Source organism: Cynocephalus volans, chromosome 14 (assembly GCF_027409185.1).
Source record: "Cynocephalus volans isolate mCynVol1 chromosome 14, mCynVol1.pri, whole genome shotgun sequence".
NCBI classification, from domain to species: Eukaryota; Metazoa; Chordata; class Mammalia; order Dermoptera; family Cynocephalidae; genus Cynocephalus; species Cynocephalus volans.
Genome location: NC_084473.1, coordinates 43,190,668 through 43,208,696, shown reverse-complemented (window position 1 = coordinate 43,208,696; position 18,029 = coordinate 43,190,668). Strand labels below are relative to the sequence as shown.

Below are 18,029 nucleotides of genomic sequence, written 5' to 3'. Positions count from 1 at the left end.
TCACCAAAGTTAACAGATGGCTGGTCCCTTTTGGTACACGGGCATAAGTAAGCATCTTCAAAATAACCTTTTCCTTTAAAGTATTCCAATTAATTAAATGTCACTATAATATGTCCCAGCCAAGGAGGGAAGGAAGAGACCTGGAAGACAAAGGGTCAATGGCAGAGAACAAGGATGAGAGGTCACACTCTCCTACCTTCACCTGACGACCCCGAGAGATCGATGATCACATACACTCTTCCTTCTGGCTCCAGATCAATCTGCAATTAAGAAAATGACAGTGACTCTGTTAGTGCATGGCGTGGGCAACCCGAGAGTTCCGCAACAGTTCCACCCCAAACTGCTAAAACCTAGAGTCACAGCTCCATGCAATTCATCAGCCCACAGTGTGTCAAGTGCTAGGTGAATGAGGAATGAAGGAGAATCAACATTTACCGCATGTCTGCTGGGTTCCAGATGCAGCACTAGGAGGTCTAATGCATACCCAAAAGGTAGCATCATACCAGTGGTTCTAACCGGGAGTAATTCTACTCTTCAGGGGACACTTGGCAAACATTGTGAGACATTTTTGATTGTCATGTCTAGAGAGAAAGTGCTGCTGCTGGCGTCTAATGGGTGGATGCCAGGAATGCTGCTAACCATCCCACAGCACACAGGACAGTCCCCACAACAAAGAATCATCTAGCCCAAAATCATCTAGTCCATAGTGTTGAGGTTGAAAAGCCCTGTGTCATCCCATTTTACAGATAAGGACACTGCTCAAAGTTCCAAGGCAAAGTGGCAATGCTGAGATTCAATGCCAAGACCGTCTGAAGGAGCCCGTGTCCTACACACCACACAAACTGTTCCTGGGGGAAACAAGGGAAGTGTAAGAACTCTTCCTGCTCTCATGGTGTTTACAATCTCATCAGGGAATTAAAAAACAGAGAACAATGCTGAACCCAGCTTAATGATGAGTGACAGGGAACAACTGATAAAATATTGGACAAGCCTAACACTGGCATAGAAGAGTAGTCTGGGAAGATGTCACAGAGGCAAAAAAGGGAAGGCACTGAAGGTGGAAGCCACAGCATAAACAAAGGCTCGGAATGCACATGGCACCTATGTGAGATCGAGGGACATCCTTGCTCAGGTTGTGAGTTGGCTGCACTTGTGTTTTACAAACCCCAGATTCTACCAGGGCTATAAAGAGAGTCAACACTGCTAAGAGTTTACCATCAGCCCTCTCCATCCACCTCAAATCCAGCTAACTACTTCTAGCATACGGAACCAGGCTAATGAAGTCACATGGCAGGAGAAGAGTCACAGGGCTGGGCGTCTACGCACGATCTGAACTATCCTTACAGAAACTGTGTTCTCCATGAGAGGGAGTAATATCTCCGGAAACCCTGGATCACCAAGTACCCCTGCAAGCCTCTCCCCACCTCCACGATCCCATCTGTCTACACAGAGTTTTAGCTGGCTCACAAGTGCCAGGCTCTCCCCCAACAGGCTGTGAATTTCTTGAGGGCAGGAACCACTAACCCCTCCTCTTCTCTTTTCATTGCACTCAGCAAAGAGCAGGCACACAGTTAGCCGGTAATGCTTAGGAAGAGTACGTCTTGTGGACACCTCCTCCTCTGTCAAGGTCAATTATCACCTCCTCTCTGAAGCCTTTCCAGATATGCCGAGTCAGAAGTAAGTACCCCCCTCATCTGTGTTCCCACAGTCATATCTTAATCATGGTTCTGATTAGACTGTGATACACTGTGCACGTGTCTATCTCCCCTGCTAGACAGAGAGTATGATAATCATATCTGCATCCCTAGTCCCTAGCTCACTGCATCTCAGTCAGAAAATGCCTGGTACACATTTGTGGAGGTGGGAAAAGGCTCTATGTTCAGAACTTCCAGAGCCTATTCTGGGATCACTCACCCCTCCAAGCCTCCGTTTGCAGGAAGGAAGGCGGGCATGTGATGACATTCAAATAAGGCAGCTATACCATGAGAGCCACACACACTTTGTCATGAGGCAAAGACACTCAGCCGGAACTGATGTTCTCCAGGCCCCCTCCCCCAGCATCTCTCTCTGCATACCACCCCGGTTCCCAGAGCCACTGGTGAGCCCCACTTTATTTCTAGACTCAGCCTTTGATGGTTGAGAGCGCTTATGGTTTCCCTCAAAATTTTGTCTTTATTAACAAAAGTGGGGGGGTCTCTAATGTCTCACAGGTGAGGCCACTGGTGATGTTTCAGGCACCATCAGGACTGGGAGCAAGGGGTGCAGTGATCCATGCAGCTCCTCGGGCACCCCTGGGAGCCGCTTGCCTGAGTATGGGATCCAGATGCGGACCGAATAACAGACTGGTGATTCTGCGAAATGACTTTTCTCATCCCTCCGCCCTAAGAGTCCATGATTTTAGGTTTCTGGGTAAAGAAAATGTTCTCCAGAAATCTCACCCCTAGTACTGCCCCCACAAGTACAACCCAGCCCCTGCACTGAATTGCAAACAGGAAAACCAACAGTCAGCTCAACTGAATAGAGCCAAACCAGAATCCTGTCCCTGCCAAGTTCAAAAATATCAGGGGTCCTTTTGCCCAAAAGCATGGAATTTGAATAATGTATGCTTTTTGGAGATTAGATCATCCCTATTAAACCCCGCCGGCAAAATGAAACACTTTCTCATATCCTCCAAGTCAAAGATTTCCCACGACTCTGGCCTTTACTGGCAAAGTACAATGCTATCTGTGAAAAGCAGGGAGGAAGACCATGCAGGAGGCAGAAGGGCTTCGAGGCCCATCCAAAGGCAGGCAGCGTGCCTATCTCTGCAGAAGGGCAGTGAGAACTCGTGGCAGGGAGGACAGGTCATTGACGATAAAATGTATTAGGATATTAACATTCAAGATAGCAATCAGAAACCATTTTAGCATCCACTGCTGCCTCAATGCTGGTGAACTGCATTTCCAAACAGAAAAATAGAAATTAAGCTATTAAACATGCCAAGAGCAGCAAAGAGCTCTGCAGCCTGGGCAGATGGCCACAGAGCGCTGGCCAAGCCTCAGCCAGCCAAGCAAGGAGGCTCTGAGAATCCATCCAAGCTGGTGGACTTCAGCATTGCTGACTGGAGGGGTCAAGAGTATAAAAGGGGGTGGAGAGTATGCAGCTCCACAGCCAAATGAGTATAATCACCAATTCTGCTCACGATTACATGGCCCAGGTAATGAAGCAACATAGGTGCCCAGCTCTGCACAACTGGCAAGCTGTCAGTCGGCATCAGCACCAGGCAGCTGGCACGACATAAAAGCTGGCCTGCCACCTCCTCCCAACTATTCCCAAGGTTAGTTCTAAACCCTTTCTCCTGTGCTCCATGTTCCTCCCAGTTCTCCTAGATGCAACACTATTTATCAAATCTCCTTGGACCTCATCCCTTTACTTGACACATCTTCCCGGGTACTATCTGTTTTCTTTGATTATGATTCTCTTTCAAGCTACAGTGCCCATGTTGACCCCTCCGTGTGGGGCCAGAGTGAGGCAGTGGAACAGTGTGGAGGAGACACAGTCTTTGGCAACAGACCAGGGCTGAATGTCAGTTTTGTCCCTTTCCAACTAAGTGACCTCATGCAATTATTTACTCTCCCTAAGCCTCAGCCTCTTCATCTGTGAAATGGATTGTCATGAAAAGTCCATATATACATGCAAAGCTCTCAGGAGAAACTCAGTACGTGGAGGTGAAGAGTGAACTTGCTGGCTATGTAGCCTGAAGCAAGCACCACCGTCTTTAAGCCTCAGACTGCTTGTCAGTGAAATGGAGCTAGTAACAGGTCCTGCATTATTTGGGCTGTTGTGAGGTCAAATGAGATAATCCATGTAAAGTGCTTAGAATGATGCCTGGCACAGAATATTCAGTCGTTGTTGGTGCTGTTATTATTAAAAAGCCAAGTCTTCAAGTCTGCTTCTTAGTCCAGTGTTCTTTCTATGATAACAAGCTTTTCCTTGAAAAAAAAAAAAGGCATTTTCTTGCCCAAAGTTGATGTTATTACATGTTATTCCAGAACATCCGAAGACTTTACAGTGTTGTTGTGAATATCAAATAAAAAACGGAATATCGAATATCAATACTCTAAGATAAGAGTGTTGTACCCAGCCAGGGAGGAACCTAGGGGCCAGAAAGGCTATATCCTTGGTCATCAGAAGGTCACAAGGTACTTATGAGAGAAGGGGAAGGGGAGGGTGACCATGTATTTTCTGAGCACCTGCCTTGCAAGAGACACCGCATGTCTGATTTTTTTTTTTTTTTTTTTTGACCGGTAAGGGTATCGCAACCCTTGGCACGGTGTGGTCCGTACCACGCTCAACCAGTGAGCACACCGGCCATCCCTATATAGGATCCAAACCCACGGCCTTGGCGCTACCAGCACCGCACTCTCCCGAGTGAGCCACGGGGCCAGCCCATGTCTGACTTTCATGTTTTCATTTCATCTCCTGTGAGACTGGCAACATTTTCTACTTTTCAGATGGAAAAACTGGGGCCTCGGAGAGCTTCCAGTGGGATTTGCACCCAGGTCTGCCTGGAGCTCCAGGAGATGACTGTGACAATGCTCTATGCAAGTCAGACTCTGCCATCTCCAGCCCCATCTGGCCTGGGGAGGCTTCTCCTCCACCCTTCTAGTCTCCAGAGGGGGCTCATTCTGTCAGGTGCAGCTAGCTGGCTTCCCCACTCAGACCTTTTAAAGGCAGAGCAGGGCCTCAAGCACCTAGACTGTGTCATGGAGCCCTGAGGGGAGGTCTGGGGTGCACAAGAGCTCCACTCATTTGGATTAAGGGCAAAGCAATGGGGAAAGAGCCCAAACCATAGAAACCCCTGAAAAAGCCATCTTTGAAAAGCAAGAAGACTCAAGGGGACTGTTTCTGAGCAGCACCCGACTGTATACAAAGCCCTTCAAATGCGTTATTTCATTTATTCTTCACAACCTGTAAGGTAACAAGTATTAGTAGAGCCATTTTATGTATGAGAAAGCCAAGGTCAAGGAAGACAAGTGGGCGATATATCTCACAGTATGCCAGTGATGGGACACCAGCTGCACGACTCCAGGGGGCACCACTCACTGTGTCCCTGTAAATGAGTCAGAGGTAACTGGCAGTCTGAACTCACACCCTCAACTCCTGACTCTTGGTCCAGTATTCCTTCCACCACACCACACCTGCCTAGCAGGAACTCTGACAACCAGGAGAGCAAAATCAGGAGGACTCCACCGACAGTGAGTCACCGGGCAGCCCCATGTAGGTGCTACTGTCAGCCACCAGTGATCCACAGCGGTCTGCGTGCCTGTTCTGGGGATGATCGGGGTCCAGGGAGGTCAGAAATTCAAAGTGAAGCTTCCTCCTAAGCATAGGCTCAACTTTCACTTGAGACCTCTAAGCAAACCTTTCCTGGAGACAGCCCACAAAGGTCACACATGCCCAGTTTCAGTTTTACTTCCCTTTCCATCTGCTGTGGGGCATGAAGACTTGGAAAGAGGCAAAGGGCCCCCGCTCCCTCCCTGATGCTATGGTCAGAAAAAGATGAATCCAGAAAGGACGAGAAGGAGGAAGAGAGGCTTGCGCTGCCCTCATTCCACCATTTAAATCCTAGATAATCTACTGGATTTTTTTTTTCTTTTTTCTTTTTTACTTGGAGGAGGATGAGGAGTGAGGGAAGAGGAAGTTGAAGGGAAACCTTCAAGAGAGAGGATTTGGGGATTCATTCCTAAATCAGCAGACCCGCCACCCAAGTGCTACACCCCCTTTGCTGCTGGCCATTTTCCCCTGGAAACACCTAGGGCATGCTCCGGTCCCCATGCTACGGTTGCCTGGCATGGGAGAGGTGAGCTCGACCAAACGGAACATTAGTGTGCTCCCAGCTTCTGCTTTTGGAAAGCACAGTACATTGAGGCACTAAAACGGACACCACTTAAGCAGCTGCTGGGTACTGATTTTGAAGTTATCAGCTAATTAAAGACTTAGATTGGGGAGGAATTTTCTACTAGCTGTGCTAGAAGAGTGCACTGGCTGGTCAAAAAGCAGAGGTTATGCATGCAATAAAATATTTTCAGGGTTCTACTCTGTTAACAGGCTTATAATAGCACTTACTTTCATAAAATAAGGGGAGAGGATTGTTTCTTTCTTAAACACCTTCCATTGCAGTGCAAAGATGTTATACAGGCTTTAATTTACCTACCTGCAGGGCAGAATCCTGTCTGTCTAGCACATGGGAGGGATTTCATACATATTTGTACATGTTGGCTCCATGAATAAATGGCCTTATTTTAAACTACCTATATTTTTTAAAAACTGGATCTGCACAGCCGAATTACATAAATGATTTACTTGGGAAGCCATCTACCTGTACATAAGTGTTCATGGTGCCAAAACTGGAAACAACCCAAATGTCCAACAATACGGTAAATCAATAAGCAAACCATGCTGGATCCATATAATAGAATTTTACTCAGCAATAAAAAAGAATGAATTACTGATACATGTAGCAAACATGGATGCTATGCAAAAGAAGCCAAATACAAGAGTTTATACTGTAGGATTCCACTTATATGATGTTCTAGAACAGGCAAAACTAATTTATACTGACAAGAAGCACATTGGTGATCTCCTGGAGGTGGAGGTGGCCAGTGAATGCCAAGAGGCACAGGGGAACTTTTGGGGGTGATGGAAATTTTTTATACTTTGACTGTGGTGGGGTTACATGAAAGTACACACGTGGCAGACATTCACTTAAAAGGGATTCACTCAATTGCATTTAAATTATACCTCAATGAAGTAGTCTTTTTAAAAAGGAAAAAAAACTCATTTTACATAAGGATTCCTCCACAAGTTTCCTTTAAATAACAAATCGTCTTCCCACCCTCAGAGCATTTAAAATTTCATATTTTCATTTTTAAAAATAAAAGGACTCATTCAGAATTTAAGAGCACATCTGTCACACTACATAATGTACACCTACCTGTGTAGGCACACACATTCACACACACACCCACGTGTGCAAACACACTCACAGGCACACAGCTGAACCACCTTCTTCTGTCTTCTGTGATCAAAATACGATAATAGCAAGAAAAACATCCAAAATGTAGGTTCAAGAGTCTACTGAATTACTTAAATCTTCCTGTGTGTGTATGAATCTCTATTTCCTCATATGTAAAAATAAGATAATTAGACCAAATGCTCCAGAACGTCTTTTAATGGCCTTAATCACCTAAATATCTGTGAATAGGGGACTGCTTAAATAAATTATGGTACATCGTTTGGTAAATCACAAGGCAAGCCCTAAAAACGAATGAAAAAGATCTAAATGTACTGATAAATATGCAACCATCTCTGGGATATAAGTGGGGAAAAAACAGGATGCAACGTGTTTATTATGCTATGCTGCCACGTGAATAAAATGGGTATGTGGTTCACACACTGGCTGCACATTGACGATCTCTAGAGTCTTAACAGCAAGAGACAGGGAATGCCTCAAGAGATGAATGCGACAGGAAATTTCATAAGCTCCTCTGTCCTGATTTCCTGAGAAATACTAGGTGTATTTGGATATATGTGTTTTATTTAACATTTCCTGTTTCTTACCTGGAGAAATCAGGACAGGGGAGCTTATTCTAAACTCTCAGCCCTTTTGAACAATTTGATTTCTCAAACTGTGTTCTGAGCTAACTTTTTACAAAATTTAAGTCAATGCCTGTTTTAAAAACAAAATATGCTTTTTACTTTAACAGCTGTTTCTAAACCCCACCCCGCCGAGGGCAGCACACCTCAGTTTCCAGACATGCTTTAAATAAATGCCCCTCAAAACCAGCTGGCCCATTGCTTTCCCATCACCCGCAGGCAGGTCACAGAACCAACTGAGCAGCAGCCATCATCTCCTTGCAAGACTCCTGTTGGTCGGACCGGAGGCCTGCACCACAGATCCCAGCTCTTGACATGCCGTAAACGGAGTAAACTCGGTAGGTAGCACCTGCTTCCTCTTTTCAACGGGCTCAGAAATGGCCCCAGAAAGCTGGCTCCCTCTGATGACAGAGGTGGCTAAAAACAAACAGCCATGTGTATGCAAATACTTTCCAGAGCTAAGAAAACATCCAGAAGTGCCAAACCTAATATTAAGACTGTGTAAAGGTTTGCAAAGCATTGTCTCGTCGCGGTATAGTTTCTCTACCTTGTTTGAGGGACATGGCAGTACATGGCCATATATCCTAGGAGGAGTTGGTGAGTGCAGACAGCAGGGAAGGCAGCCACTTATCCCAAGCGTTCTGAAGTGGATATCCCACTACCAATCTGCACTTTGCTTTTTGTTTTTAATAGTCTCTCTCACTGGATGTATTTGGATATATGTGTTTTATTTTACATTTCCTGTTTCTTACATTAAGCCAATAACCGCAGTGATTGAGAGGGAAGGCTTTGAAGCTAGGCTACCTGGGTTCAATGCAAGCTCTGCCTGTTGCAAGCTGTGTGGCACTTGCTTTGATTTCCTCATCTTATAAATTGAGAATGTCAGCAGCACCTGCTTCCTAGTGTTGGGGGGATTAAATGAGATGGTGTCGTACCTGCAGCTGTGCCTTGCACATGGCTGGCTTCCTATCAATGTTAGCTTCCAGGTCATTATTGTTATTTCCCACCCAAACTCTGACCACCTCTACAGCAGAGCCATGGCCTTCTTTAGAGGGTTCCACAGTTCTTGATCCAGGGCTGGGCACAAGGCAGCTAATCAACAAAGACTCCAGGTGGAACCGAATGAATTCACATGTAACAGAGGCAAGCTCAGTCAGGAGCCCAGGATTTTGTAACCAGAAAAATTATCCTCATACTAGGAACTTTTCTGTCTCTGTTACAACCTAGTTGAACCTTTCACCAATGGCTGCTCACAAAGATGTTCACTTCTTGACTCCCTTCAAGCCCATGACATTATCATTGCTATCCATCCCTTTGGGTTCCTCCAGAAGAGGGACTGTTTTCATAATAATCACAACTCTAATAAACACTCTTTATTGAACATTCTACATGTGCTCCTGTGTGAGGGAGGCAATAACCTTATTCTTAACTGTTTCTCGGGTGATAAAACTGAGGCTTAGGGATTTAAGTCACTTGTCCACCCTCACAACTTGAACAGGAGTGTGGATTAAAATAGGGCTCTCCAACTCCAGACTCAATGCTCCCAACTGCTACCTTGGGACCTGGCATGCTGCCCAGCAAATGGCATGTGCTCCAGGAGATTCTGTGGAAAGAACACATTGTGAGCTGTTCATGAAGCCCACGCTGTGTGCACAATAATCGAGTTGCTTCTTGGACACAAAAGCAATGAAGTAAAGCCCCTTCCTTGTCCTCCTGGAGCTCATAGTTTAAGGCACACCAAACCCACAGCACAAGGCTCAGATAGTGAAACTCATACATGATGCAGGATGCCCAACTAAGTCCCCTCCAGGGAATATTTCTGTATATCAAGTCCTATTTGCCATTGCTTTTCATCATATAGTTAGAACCATGTCCTGTGAGAAAAAGAACAGTTTTATACAAATCATAGAAGCATGAAATTTAAGAGTCAGAGCAACTTAGAAACCACTTGGTTCAAGCATGCAAAGAAACACAAATTAACAAAACTTTTTTTTTTCTTTTGGTTATCAAATTAGCCAAAGCTTCTTTTGGGCTACACATTTCTGTTACTCATTCATTCAAATATAACCAAAACTACTGCGATGTGTTCAGTTTTAAGAAATCAAAAACTGCATTTCTGTTTGTAATGAGAAGCAACAGTCCTCTCTGTCCCATCACTCCCCAGAGGGAACCAATTTTAATAATTTCTATTGGGGTTTTTCTGGCAGTCACTGCCACATCTCTAAATAAAATGGCTGTACCTCAATTTCCTGATTTCTTCTTTCAGACATTGTCTCTTGCCTTGCTGCTGTGATAGATGAGGACTGAGTTCACTCACCATCTCCCTCCTTTATCACCCTCCACAAAATAATTATATCTCGCAATTCTCAAGTTCTTTCTCTATTCTTCTCTACAACTGCAAAAAAGCCATCTGAAATGTGAATTTCATGTTCCGTCAACTAGAGACCCTCACATTGTAACTGGAGGACATTGTGCTTCCAGCAGTCCCCATCCTCTGCCTGCTTCCCCACTGCCCTCCCGCCACCTGTCATTTGTATATTTGCTGTTAGACTATCGAGGTTGACAACACTGACATCCAGTCCCCTAACTATTGTTCAGTTCCATGTTTTATGTATACATTGGTTCTAAAATCCGAAAACTAATTAATAGTATTTACTTATTATGACTTTGTAAATTGTATTACATGTACTTTCTTTTCCATGGGTCCAATGTGACAACGCACATGCCACTCAATGGAGAATATGCCTAGCATCGAATTCAAATAGATTGTTCTCTTTTCATTTACCAGTTGCCTTTCTCAGATCTTCAAGCTTTCTCAGGGTCCTTTTCTCTCAGGATTTGCCCTTCTCCCCAGTCTGGACTCAGCACGCTCTGGTCTGCTACGCAGCTATCGTACTGCACACCTCTGTACTGTTCTGTTCCTGGAACCCATTATCTTCTTTGTTCTGGGTAATTCCTTTGTTTTTGCTGGTAAAATATATTCTGATTAAAATATTAACAGTGGGTAGAAAGCCAGCTTTCTAAGACCTTGCATGCCTGTCCTCACACTTAATTGATAGTTTGGCTGGATTTAGAAGTCTAGGTAAAAAAAAAAAAAAAAGAAAGAAAGAAAGAAAGAAATCATAATCCATCAAAACTTCCTACTAACAATGTTGTCAATGGACTCTGATGTTAGCCCGATTACTTTGTTTAGTAGGTGACTTTGTGTGCTTGTTTTGTTTCCACTCTAAGTTTTCTGAATCCTTAGTGTTCTGAAATTTCACAATGATACATCTCAGGGTATCTTTTTTGATTCATTGTGCTGAATGAAACTGAACTTGTGGGAGATACTCTTCTATTTGTTTTTGTTATTAGCCTCCTCATTTTCTTCTCTTTCTGAAACTCCTATTATTTCAGATGCTGAACCAGTTGGATTGATCTTTACGGTTTTTTTTTTTACCATGTGTTATATATATTTTATCTTTTTATTCCATGTTCTAGATTTCCTTGACTTGATCTTATAATCCTTCCACTGAACTTTCAATTTGACAATAATATGTTGAGTTTCCAGAAGTGCCTTTCCTATTTTCTCATCATCCTCTGTTATTTATTTATTTATTTATTTATTTTTGGTTTATGAATGCAATATAGTTCTAAGAATACTATCCCCATCTGCCTTACGGTTAGATTGGGGAAGCCAGCCATTATAGCCGGGGTCCCCTGAATGAGAAATTGTTTCTTCTGAAGAGCTAACACCCACACCACTTTGCTAGTTCTCCCCAAACCATTATGTGATTTCTTTATCAAAGAACCTTACAATTTTTTATCCTGGGAGCCACAGTCTGGCTCTGAGTACTTCTGCAGTGAGAATGGGAAGGACACAGTTCCACATACAGACCTGCCAGTAGTCACTTGTTTTTAGCTGCACATCTCACTCCTACCCTCTGGGGTAAGTATAGTCTCCAAGCCTGGAGCCCTTTAAGGTTCTGCGGAGAAGCTGGCTCTATGCTAGGTCCCTGTACCTTCTGCACATGTTCTGGGTCAAGGCTCCTGAGTGTCTCTATTCTGCTCCATTAATTGCCATCCTGCCTTCTTCTGTCATCCCCCAGAAATTGACTGAAATAGTTTCTGCTCCCTTTATTGTTATAGACTCCTGCTCCCTCTTTTTCCTTTTCTATTATTTAGATGAGGTCTTGAGTAGGCAAAGAAACAAATACATTTGCCCCAAGACCACCTTAAATGGAAATTGCAAGAACATGTCATCTGAAATGATATTATGCAGGGCTGGTAAGAGTGAGGGAGCCACAGACATTCTTACACACTGCTGATGAAGTGTAAATTGGCACAGAATTTGTAGAGTGTTTTGGCATTCTATAACAAAGATCCTTTGACCTCGCAATTCCACTTCTGGGAATTTATCCCAAATCACACATGTGCAAAAAGATTTAACTACAAGGATGATCATCACAGCATTTTTTAAGAGCATAAAATTAGAAACCAATTGTTCAATAATAGCAAACTATCTAAATAAATTGTAGCATATTCAAACCATTACAGCATCATGAAAAAAATCTTGTAGAGTTATATTTAATAACATGAAAAGCTATTCACAATATGGTGTTAAGTGGGGAAAATGAGGTTATATAGGAATATGCATTCTATAATCCAATTTTGTAAAAATAAGATGTGTATGGGGTAGGTACATACACAAAAGAAAATTTTAATGTTATCTAAATTTTAATGTTATCTAAAGAGAGATGAGATAATGTGTGATTTTTTTTTCTTTGTGCATATCTACAGTTTCTAAACTTTCTACTTTTCTTCTTTCTGCTATAACTGTTGTATTAAAAATAAATAAATTTGTTGTTGCTTTAAGAACACTATGCAGCTCAATCCCCTCATTTACAGGTAAGAAAAATGAGGCAGAGTAAGGTTAAGCAATCCATTCAGGTGCCTGAACAAACTGTCCACAGCTGGGGGGAAAAAAATCTGACTTCCAGTTCTTTAAGACACAAGCTAAAACTGAGACAAATTATTTTAAATTTACATATTTCTTTCAAAGTGTAATTTTCTGGTCAAATAAATGGTAACAGCACTACTTGATCCCATCAACAGTTCTGAGCATGGAAGGAGCTGGGTGTATTCCTTACTTAGATGCAGTTTGAAGATATTAAGGAAACCTTCAATACCTTGATAGATCTAGTTTTAGAATCTTTTGCTTTGATCAAATCTCCTTCTCTATATGATGATGTTTCTCCATTTTTATGGGGTGTTGCAGTCCACGTTTTTCTATTTTGTACAATGTTACCTATAAACTACCTTCCATGTAACAAACTGTCATAACAACATAGACTTTATTGATCAAGTGATGGGCAAACATCTCTGCCATGACATGACCATACAGTGCTTATCATCTTGCTACCCAGTGGCACCATCTTTATTTCTACAGGAATCCTTTGGGATATATTCTATTTGTCATGAATATTCAGAAAAAGAAGAAAAATGCTGGTTCTAAGAAAACAAAGCATAGATCTCATTTATATAGAGTAAAATGGATTTATTAGTCGTGTCAAAATCAGTAACATTTTACTCTCAACCGAGTGTTCAGTTAAATCTGTGTTATATTTTGAAAGAAAACCACATTTTTTAAAAACTTTTAGACTTTGCATCAAAATGGTGAAGATGTAAATAAGAAGTGTGGCATAATTTTCTGTTTTCTTAGTTAGAGCCTGTGTTAACACGTAATTTAATGAATGTGTTTGAATGTCCACCTGGCTTTTTCTCCATAATGTGGTCAGGTACAAACTATATATGAAAACAGGGATTGTCTATTCTCCAAAAGTGGGCAACTCTATATACGCTGGGTTTCTTTTCTACACTGTTATGAAGTCCAGGCCTTTAAAAATGAACAGGCTGATGCAGCTGGACACACAAATTAGACTTACACGTGCTGAAGCCCACACTAGCACTGGAAATAGAAGAGCAGAGATTTCCTGAGCATACAGCAAAGGGGATCTGAAAACTGTCTGTTCCAGCTCTGAGTGGTCCAGTTCTTTATTTACGGCTTTCTATCTCAGGTATTAGATTTCCATACAATATTTCAGACAAGCACAGATAAGAGTTATATCACATGTATTATGTGTTATAGACCGTATGAGAGGGATTCTATGATCTCACATCCAGGTTGTGAGAAGAGTTTAGAGCCATTTATAATCATTAATTTACCAAGGGGAGGCGGTGAGTAGCGCTTGAGATAAATAGTAGATATAAACCACTCCTCAAGCACAAAGGAAGTTCTCAGCCTTTCAAAGACATCAAATGAAAATAAAGTTGAAAACTTTCAAGTCTATCCTTCTAGTCAATGCTTTGTTTATTGCCCAGAGTAGATGTAACTGGAACCTAGTTTTCATTAATAGATCTTCTCTAATGTGTTGAACCGTCTGTTGGTTTTCATTTAGGGCTACGTCACGCCTCATTTGCAAAAAGGTCAAAATTTAGGTTTGGAGACTGTGTGTTAATTAATGTAAGGTCATCAAGCAAAACCTTCCTGATTTTCAAAGGAGCCAGCCCCCGGGATATCTGGGGGTGGTGAGAGGAGCAAGTGTAAAGGCTCGGAGGTGGGAGAGGACTTGACCTCTGCCAGGAGCCAGGACATGGGTATGACTGCAGCAGAGTCGGGGGAGCCCCTGGAGCTGAGTCAGAGAGGTGGAGAATGGCAAGATGGAGAGCCAGAGGAGAGCTGGAGCAGGGCAGGGAAATGCTGTGACTCCCACATTGAAAGGATCCCTCTGCTGCTGTGTGGAGGGTAAATCTTAGGCACCAATGAGCAAGCAGGAAGCCAGTAAGGAGGCTATCACAATCATCCAGGCAAGAGGTAATGGTGGCTAGAAATGGGTGGTAGGAGTGGAGGTGATGGGGATTGGTCAGATTCTGGACATATTCTGAAGGTAGAGCCAAAAGGATTTGCTGAGGGATTGCATATAGTATGTGAGACAGAGAGGAGTCAAGGATAGCACAGAGATTTCCGGCCTGAGCAAGACGTGGAGCTGCCCTTGGCTGGCCAGGAGAAGCCTGTGAGCAGAACAGGCAAGAGGGGGCACTAGGAACAGGGTCAGCACAGGCTAAGCTGGAGACATGTATGAGACAGCCCGCAGCAACTGTACATGCAAATCTCAGGTTCAAGGAAAGGTCCAAGCTTAAGGTGTGAATTTGGAAGTCACCAGCAGATACATGGTGCAGATCCACAATTCCTGACCTGTAATCCCAACAGCCAAAGAGCTCTAAAAACTGAAAGATTTTTGAAGTCTGGGTCAAAATCATTTGGCAACAAAATCTGATTCAAACTTTCACAAGGCTATTTATTGTATATATTTATTCCACTAAATGTGAATATTTACACATCTCTGATATAGAAATATTAATTTGTTTGATTAAGAAGGGCTACCCCAGAACTTTCTGGGGGTGTTACATAATATGCAAGATATGTATACTATGTTAACCTTCTAAAATCCAAAAGAGTCTGAATTTCTAAATAAATCTGGCCCTAAGGGTTTTAGATAAGGGATGTGGATCTGTAGTTTGAGTCATGAAACTAGAGGAATGAGGACTGACCCCTGGGCCCCCAAACACACAGAGATCAGGAGGGCAGGGAGGGACCTGGCCAGACGTCTAAAAAGACCTCAGCACAAAGGCCTGACCTCTACCACCCTGGCTGGAGTCTTCTTTGACTTCCCTCCCTCCTCCAAATCACCACCATCAAACATACACACTCATCACAGACACGCAGCTTATGCCTTGGTTTTTTTTGTTTTGTTTTGTTTTGTTTTGTTTGTCGTTTTTTCGTGACCGGCACTCAGCCAGTGAGTACACCGGTCAGTCCTATATAGGATCCGAACCCGCGGCGGGAGCGTTGCCGCGCTGCCAGCGCAGCACTCTACCAAGTGCGCCACGGGCTCGGCCCTTTGTTTTGTTTTGTTTTAGCTTTTTCTGTCTTCAAAAGAGATGGCAAATAAATCTCTATCGCCCCCTACACACACACACACACACACACACACACACACACACACACACACACACACACACACACACACACATGCTGTAGTTTTAATCCAGTTGTAAAACTGACTTTATGTACCACTGAAGTAACTCTCTGTACTTTTTGCAAGGTGGGGTTTGTGTGATGAGAAAAATTGTTTAGAAAAATTGAACTAATGCTTGAAGTTAGCATAAAGGCATTTTCTGCTGCTGAGAGGCCTGTCTGCCTGCTGCTGTTGCTCTAACACATTTGAGTGTCCCACCCCCTTCACTAAACACTGCAATCCCAGAATTCTGTCAGGAAGCCATTGGGGGGTGCTGTAGTGAGGTGCCCCATGTCCCAGGCCTGTTGCAGGAAAACACTGTAGCAAGAAGCTAGTGCCCAGACCCCCTGCCCAAGGTGCCCTCTCAGGCTGCAGAGCCACAGGGTCTCTACCGGTGCAGCTGCATGTTTTAAGGCAAAACAGACAAGGGGTGAGATGACTTGGAACCAAGGCCAGGTGAAGATGACACCGACATAGCCACCAGTACAGAAGCTATTATTCCTACATTCCTTCCTGGGGAATAAAAGTGCTTCAGAGTTGGCAGTTTTGCGGAAGATAAGTAGCCTTAGAAATGGTGAAAAATACAAATGAAAAGGTAATACCACTCCTGAATGCATCTAGCCCACTGAAGGGGGCCACAGTGCTGCCTTTTCCTAGGTCCCACTACCTAACCTCCCTCAACCACTTCTCCTGCCCTGGATGAAGCTCCCTAGGCTCCAAAATCCTCCATACCGACCTACATGGTTGGCTTGTTCAACTTCCAAGGAAGAAGAGACAAGAAATTCCTCTCAGAATTTTTGGGGGTGCCTTCATTCACAAACAGATGAGCAACACTCTACAAATAAGAAAACTACACAGCGGGAGGGTGGTGATAATTAAACACCACCAGAAAATCGGTCACTGGTCATAATAACTGTTGAATCTGGGTGGTAGATGCATGGGGTCTGTTATTCTGCTCTACTTCTGTATATGTTTGAAATTTTCCATAATAAAATGTATAAGAAAGAGGGAGGAAGAGAAGGAAGCAAAGGAGGGAAGTAGAGAAGGAGGGAGGAAAGAAATGGTCAACTTAAATATCCCAATTGGACTGTTGGCTGAAGGCTAATCCTAGGCTTTCTTAAAGATCTCGATTGGGGAATGGGGTCCTTCCCAATCCAGCCCAATGCCCCTAGGGGCAAGGGACCCAAGCCACACTGTCCATTCTGGCCTCATCCCACCCCCCGCCCCAAAGAGCCTTCCCAAGCTCTTTCCCTGGTCCTCTCTGCAGATCCAGTAGGTGGTGGTTGTTTTCAATGCTTTGCTCAGGATTCACGATAATAAGTGCTTTGGAGAAAAAGGGGTTGATCACTATCCTTTCCTTTCTTCATAAAGATGTTTCCTCTGACTTCAAAGGCTGTCTGTTTACCTTAGATGGTTGGGGAGGATTAATGGAACTAATTGTCTTACCTACAGGACTGCCCTGCTGAAGCCTGCAAATTATCCCTGATTCCCTTTGATTGTCTCAAGATTACCTCACCACCATCAAACCTGGTAAACTTCCACAAGGCCGTGCTTGGCTGTGCCCCTGTAAGAAGCCAAGTGTGCAGAGTCAGCACTACACAGGATAGAGGCTGCAGCCTCCAGGGTGTAAGGAACCTGCCAACCTCCTGGCAGAGCCAGGAAAGGCCAGTGATCCAATGAGCGTCCCCTGCTAGCGTAAAGCTCAGTCCATCTCAGCCAAGCCAGACACCGTATCTTCACTCATCCCAGGAGCTGCAGGCCTCCGGGCGGGCATCTGCTGTGCAAAAGCTTTACCAGCCCGGGAACAGAACCAGTTGCCCAGAGCTCACGCATCTCAGATGCCTCTGTGGCTGCCAGCAGCAGAGCTGGGTATGCCCTCAGAGGTGGGACTGGGCACAGGGAACAACCTGGGAAATAAAATGCAACCAAAGGAATAGGTATGGAACACCTGAAGCTCCTTGTCACAGGCAGATGGAAGCTGCTCACTTAGAAAGCCTGCAGGTAGCATTTAAATCAAGCATCTGGGGGTGCCTGCCTCCATGGCCCACCCACAGCTTTCTTTCTGCCCCCCCGCCCCCCCCCCATACATTTTACTGTTGTGCGGTGATTATCCTGGAATATAACACATATGCAGGTACCCAATTGTCGAACATGAGAAAATCCACCACTTCTCCTTTGAAAGTCAAGTCACTCTCTAATTCATTAATCTATCAGTGAATGGAAGGTTTCCTGTTCTAATGGGACCCAAAGGTTTCAATAACCTGTCTGAAAAAGTAAATTCAACCGTTGAGCCATTTGGTGTGAAATATTTCCAGCTAATTCCAGTTTCTTTTT

The 18,029-nt window shown here is 43.8% G+C and overlaps 1 protein-coding gene across 1 annotated transcript in view; it reads right to left on the bottom strand.

Annotated features, from left to right (window-relative positions):
- PRKCE (protein kinase C epsilon) overlaps nt 1-18,029 on the bottom strand; it is a 505,249-nt gene that overhangs the window by 329,275 nt on the left and 157,945 nt on the right. Inside the window, exon 3 of the mRNA XM_063077698.1 lies at nt 197-260. Within this exon, the coding sequence (XP_062933768.1) occupies nt 197-260 (64 nt within the window). The remainder of the gene's footprint in view (nt 1-196; nt 261-18,029) is intronic.